At 59.2% G+C, this 6,402-nt stretch overlaps 1 protein-coding gene across 1 annotated transcript; it reads left to right on the top strand.

Annotated features, from left to right (window-relative positions):
- Positions 1-3: 3 nt before the first annotated feature.
- Positions 4-5,919, top strand: LOC119002996 (leukocyte immunoglobulin-like receptor subfamily B member 3; the record flags this gene model as incomplete). The annotated part of the gene is made up of 9 exons (XM_037069090.1): positions 4-271; positions 427-732; positions 956-1,237; positions 1,530-1,829; positions 3,927-4,043; positions 4,411-4,453; positions 4,549-4,586; positions 4,851-4,903; positions 5,602-5,919. Coding segments are annotated over 9 exons (1,554 nt in total), but the record flags the coding sequence as incomplete, so codon positions are not given.
- Positions 5,920-6,402: the final 483 nt, after the last annotated feature.

Genomic DNA, 6,402 nt, shown 5'->3' with positions numbered 1-6,402 from the left:
CCCTCCATCTGGGCTGACCCAGGCCCCATCGTCAGCAGGGGGAGCCCTGTGATCATCTGGTGTCAGGGGTCTCTGCAGGCGAATGGCTACATTCTATATAAAGAGAGGAGTTCTGAGCCCTTGGATGTGAGGATCCTACAGGCCTCCAGCAACAAGACCAGGTTCCTCATTCAGTCCATGAGCCCACACCATGCAGGGCTGTACCAGTGTGTGTATAGCACTGGGGGCAGGCTGTCTGAGAGGAGTGAGCCCCTGTTCCTGGTGCTGACAGGTAAGGGGAACCCAGGTCTCCTCCCCACTGTGGGCCCCTCCTCAGAGGATGAAGGGGACAGAGTATGACTTTAGTGGAGCCTCACCACTCACAGCACAAACCTGGGAAAGGTGGGGTGACAGTCCTTTCTAACTCAGATCCTCCTTCTGCCTCAGGAGAGTACAGCGCACCCTCCCTCTCAGCCCAGCCAGGCCAGGTGGTGACCTCAGGAGGGAACGTGTCCCTCTTGTGCAGCTCACTGTCCACGTCAGGCCTTTTCCACCTGCTGCAAGAGGGAGGGGCTGAGCGCCCCCGACGCATGAAATCGGAATGGAGAGCCTCTGAGAGGAGGTGGCAGGCTGTCTTCCCTGTGGGCCCCGTGAGCTCCTCCCATGGGGGGACCTACAGATGTTATGGTTCCTCCAGCTACTACCCCAACCTGTGGTCAGAGCCCAGTGACCCTCTGTACCTGGAGGTCACAGGTGAGGTGGCCCACACTTGGCTTCATTTTTTTCCTGTGCCCCAAATACCTGATCTAAATCTTGTGCCCAATAAAGCCATGGGAGATGTGGGCGTCAGTGACACAGGTTTACTGGGGACAGAAGCACAGGCAAGATACTTTGGAGCGATACATGAGAGCTCTCCCTGCAACCCCAGTGGGCGGTGAGTGTGTGTCCCCAGGGTGACAATAACCCTTCTCCCCAGGTGTGTACAGGGAACCCTCCCTCTCAGCCCATCCAGGGCCCCTGCTGCTGCCTGGAGACAACCTCACCCTCCAGTGTCACTCAGAGCCCGGCTTTGATAGATTTGCCCTGACCAAGGACCAGGGGCCCACACCCCCCCAGCGTCTCCAGGGGCAGCACAGCCCCGACTTCCCCCTGGGCCCTGTGAACTTCATCCACGGGGGCCGGTACAGGTGCTACAGTGCACACAACCTCTCCTATGTGTGGTCAGCCCCCAGCGCCCCCCTGGACATCTTGATTGCAGGTGAGGAGCCTGCCCTGCACCCTGTCCTGACTGTCTGCTCAGGGCTCAGACGTGGGGTCACCAGAGTGGTGATGGGGTCGAGGCTATGGTCCTGGAGCAGAGGCTGATGGGGCTGAGGGCTCGGAGAGAGAGTGAGGGGCATGGAGACATAAGATGCCCACTCAGAGGGACTGTGAGGAGCTGACAGGGGTCACAGACAGTGTCCCTGGGGAAGGACAGGGTCCCTCAGCTCAGGGACAAGGGCATGGGGTAAGCTGTGACCTCCTGCACATCACAGCCCTCCTCTCCACAGGAAAGTACAGGAAACCCTCCCTCTCAGCCCAGCCAGGGCCCTCAGTGCCCTGGGGAGCGAACGTGACCCTGCAGTGTCAATCTGAGGTCAGGGCTGACACCTTCCACCTGCACAGGGAGGGGTCCCTGGACCCTCCCCAGCAGCTTCGTCTGCAGGACCCAGCGGCCCCCTCTCAGGCCAACTTCACCATCAGCCCTGTGACCTGGGGCCACCAAGGGACCTACAGGTGCTACAGCTCACTCAGCTCCTCCCCCTTCCAGCTGTCACAGCCCAGTGACCCCCTGGAGCTCCTGGTCTCAGGTGAGGAACCCCTTCCCATCCCCGTGTTCTCATGGTGAGTTCAGGACCTTGTCCCCCAGGGGAACTTTAGGCTGGATGGGGAGTGAGAGGGTCACGGAAGGAGGGTCAGCCTTAGGCACCCTCACCTCCCACAGGGATGAAAAAGCCGGAGCCACCCCACCTCTGCCTCATCCTCATCCCCATCCCTGGGACCCAGACAGCTTCCAGGGCCCAGGGAGGCTGGAGAGGCCTCAGGCTGAGCAAAGGGAGGAAAGGCCAGGGGCACCCATCCCGATCCCCCTCCTTCTCCAGTGCCCAGGGCCTGACTGAGAGACCAGGACAAGTGTGGTGACTAGCAGAGGCCTTGCTCCCGGAGAGAACCAGACCCCGCGCTCTGGCACGCTTGGCCAGACACTGATGCTGGGGGCATACTGGGGTCCTAGGGCTGCGAGGCAGGCAGGTGACGAGTGGGGGTGTCATGGAGGAGGGAGATGCTGTGGTCCCACTCAGGGGAAGGGCAGTCAGGCTCATGTGGGGAGAAGGCAGATCCCACCCCTCACGCCCCGTCCTGTTCTCCAGGAGGCTCTAAGGATCAGCCCACCACGGAGTCAGGCCCCCAGCTGGGTAAGTGGGGAGCTGGGGAGTTGCAGGGTGGGGAAGCTCAGTTCTGGTCTTGGCTCAGCCAGTTCCTGGATAAGGGCCTGAGAAAAGTTCTTTCTTCTCTCTGGGACCAACTTCTCTAAAGGCTGCTCGTACTGTGTGTGAATGGGTGCATGTGTGCACATGTGTGTGATTGCCTGTGTGTGTGTGTGNATGCTGTGGTCCCACTCAGGGGAAGGGCAGTCAGGCTCATGTGGGGAGAAGGCAGATCCCACCCCTCACGCCCCGTCCTGTTCTCCAGGAGGCTCTAAGGATCAGCCCACCACGGAGTCAGGACCCCAGCTGGGTAAGTGGGGGGCTGGGGAGTTGCAGGGTGGGGAAGCTCAGTTCTGGTCTTGGCTCAGCCAGTTCTTGGATAAGGGCCTGAGAAAAGTTCTTTCTTCTCTCTGGGACCAACTTCTCTAAAGACTGCTCAGACTGTGTGTGAATGGGTGCATGTGTGCACATGTGTGTGATTGCCTGTGTGTGTGTGTGTGTGTGTGTGTGTTGGGGACACAGGCAGTGTCTGAGCTCTCCTCTGAAAGCCTTCCAAGGAGCAGCTACAGCGTTGGGGAAAGATGCCCCATTCCTGGTTCAGCTCCCAGCCCTGCTACCTCCCACCTGTGGGGCCTTGGACAAGTCGTGTTCCTCTCAAGTCAAGGTCACGGCTGTGGAACAGGTCTCCCACCACCTCCCCCAAAGGGAAAGCCCCCAGCAGGCAGCCTGGCCCTGTTTCGAGCTCTGGAAGGACACAGCCCACCCACTCCCTTCACAGACACACACTCTGTGTGCACACGGGCCTCACCGTGGCAGGGGGGTGGTGTCAGTCTGCAGAGTGGGAGACGGACGGGGCTGGGGAATGGTGGTGACTGGGTGTCACAGGTCTCTGCACTGGTGTTCTTTCTCCCTAGAGGACACAAGGAGAGCATAAACAACAAGTTTTAAAAATCATAATAGTAAGACAATCACATAAGGGAACCCACGTCCCGGGGTCCAGTCCCAGCCCTGCCCTGGCTGGGTGGTCCGGGGCGAGTGGCTAACCTCTCAGAGCTACAGTGGACTGGTCGGTGGGTCAGCCATCCCTGGTGCATGAGGGCTGTGAGGTTAGAGCAGATGAACAACAGACCTCCACCTGTGCCTCGCACACAGTAGGTGCTCATTAAATGGCATCTTGGCTCATTGATGACATCACTCCTGCCCAAGGTCTCCAGTGGCNTTTAAAAATCATAATAGTAAGACAATCACATAAGGGAACCCACGTCCCGGGGTCCAGTCCCAGCCCTGCCCTGGCTGGGTGGTCCGGGGCGAGTGGCTAACCTCTCAGAGCTACAGTGGACTGGTCGGTGGGTCAGCCATCCCTGGTGCATGAGGGCTGTGAGGTTAGAGCAGATGAACAACAGACCTCCACCTGGGCCTCGCACACAGTAGGTGCTCATTAAATGGCATCTTGGCTCATTGATGACATCACTCCTACCCAAGGTCTCCAGTGGCCCCTGAACATCCTGATTGGGGTCTCGGTGGCCCTGGTCCTGCTGCTCTCCCTCCTCTTCTTCCTCTTCCTCCGACATCGGTGTCAGAACAAAGGCAGGATGTCAAGTGAGTAGGAGACGGGGTGACCTGGGCCACAGAAGGTAGTGGGCTTGGGATCCAGCCAGAACTAAACCAGGTAGTCAGGAAGGTCAACAAAGAAAAGCCCCAGCCTGTCCCAATGGGGAAAAAAAACCTAAAGAGATTAAATGGGAGTGTACACATCTTCAAGTATTCTTTTGGCTTTTCCAAACTTATGAAATGTTTGAAAACACATGCAAGTTTTGTTGTTCTTCATCCAGAATTGCATGCTCTCTACGTGGAGGTGGGCAGGTGATTAGGATCTCAGTTGTTAAGTCCTCTGCAGGTCTCAGCTCTGCCCCAGGGGAGGGTCCTGGGGGGGCGGGTGCTGGAAGCTGACCCCACCTTCCTGCAGTGGCTGCAGCATCAGAACACGAGGACAGAGGCCTGCAGAAGAGGTGAGCCCTCTCCCAAAGACCCCAAGCCCCACGCATCCGGAGCCCCCCCTCCAGGCCCCAGCCCCTGCCCCCTGACACTCTGTCTCCTCCCCCAGCTCCAGCCCAGCTGCTGATGTCCAGGAAGAGAACTTGTGTAAGGGAACTTGGACGGGTGTCTTGGGGGAGGAGACAGGCCCAGAGAACCCGGGTGGGCTGGAGAACCCAGGTGGGCTGGGGAGACGGGGCAGGGAGGCGGGGTGGAGAGTGCTTGGAAATGGTTCCGGCCTTGGCTGTGACACAGCACAAAGCTGATACTCGGTGACCTTTGCCACATCACTAACCCTACCTGGGCCTCTGCCGGGTGAGATGTCAGGGAATCTTGGCAAGAGATGAGATCACCTTGTTCTGTCCAAAACAGACGCTGTTGTGAAAGACATACAGCCTCAGGAAGACAGAGAGCTGGACAGTCAGGTGAGCTCCGTCTGGCCCTGAGCAGGGAGTCACACCTCCTAGTCCACACACCAAATTCCATGCACACGTCTCCACCCCACTCAACTCTGGGCCGCCTCTGGAAGCACCCGCTCTGAGCCGCTGCTACACTAGGCTCTCCTCACCCTCCCTGGTCTCCTCCACTGGCCGCTGCTCAGGTGGCGAGGGCAGCGCTGGAGGTCGGGCGCAAGCAGTCGGAGACTTGCCAAGGGGCTGAAATCCAGGCCCTGGGCCTGCAGCAAGGCACTCCTGAACCCCACACAGAGTCCTATGGGCTCACTCAGCCCTCGCTGTGTTCATTCTCTCCTGTCGAGCCCGGGACCCACACGGGGTGACAACACGTCCCGTCCACCACGGCAGGCTCACTCAGCCCCAACGAGCCAGGGACAGCACTCCCTTGAGAGTTGTGGCAGGGTCTGTCTGCCCGTGGTTATGGCTCCATGCCCAGTTCCTATCTCCCCAGCACCAGACTCACACTGCCAAGCTTTCGACCCCACGCCCTGTCTCCCCTAGACCCCCAAAGATCCAATGACTGACAGGAACCGAGGACAAGAGTAGAACCAAGAAGACCACCCCCCTGTCTCTGGCAGTCATGACCAAAGCCCCCAGGACTGTGTCCTTTAACCTCCCCAGCCTAAGGCATGCCGACCCAACCATGAGTCTGTTCTGCCTCACCACAGGCTGCAGCATCTGAAGACCCCCAGGATGTGACCTACGCCCAGCTGAACCACTTGGCCCTCAGAGAGGAGACAAATGCCCCCTGTTCCTCCCCATCCGAGGAGCCCCCAGAGGAGCCCAGTGTGTATGCTGCTCTGGCCGTCCACTAGCCCAGGAAGGACCCAGACCTCACCCTCCAGAGAGAGCTTGCAGGGACCCTGGAAGGCACGGGAGCTGCACCCAGGGACACTCAGTAGTGGTCCCGCCAGCCTGGAGACCTGACACAGGCCCCCATCGGCTCTGGAGCCTTTTAGAAGTCTATTGCTTCCAGAATTCCATCATCACATGGCTGATCTACGTCCCCACCAAAGGGACCCCGCTGACTGCAAGGCCAGAATTAGAGCACGACCACCCTGGGCTGGGGGCAGGCCTACAACCCAGCCCCAGTGAGCCACAGCTGTCACTATGAAGTTGGGCACTCGGCTGACCTCAGAGCCCAAAAGTCCCCAGACACAAAGGGACCAACCGCAGGGTGCGAGGTGGCTCCCCCCCCCTTGAGGGGTTGCTCAATCCCATCCTTCTCATTTCCGGAGCCAGTCCCTTCCTCCCCTGCCTGACACAGCTTCTCAGCAACGAAAAGGAAGCCTGCTCCCTCCTGACCAGTCTTCCTTCTCCAAGCATGGAGAGAAGTGCTTTTCATAGGCCACTAACCCAGTCCCCACTTCACATCGGTCAGTGGGGATCTGCCCATCAGCCGCCCTGCAACAGGCTGTGAAATGGGCCTGTAGATCGTCAATCGCTGCCACCAATTAAAATTCACCTGC

Source organism: Sturnira hondurensis, unplaced genomic scaffold (genome assembly GCF_014824575.4).
Source record: "Sturnira hondurensis isolate 20B ecotype Veracruz unplaced genomic scaffold, ASM1482457v3 Scaffold0018437, whole genome shotgun sequence".
Classification (NCBI taxonomy): domain Eukaryota; kingdom Metazoa; phylum Chordata; class Mammalia; order Chiroptera; family Phyllostomidae; genus Sturnira; species Sturnira hondurensis.
The sequence above is the reverse complement of the archived record's forward strand: the minus strand, read 5'-3'. Positions and strand labels throughout refer to the sequence as shown.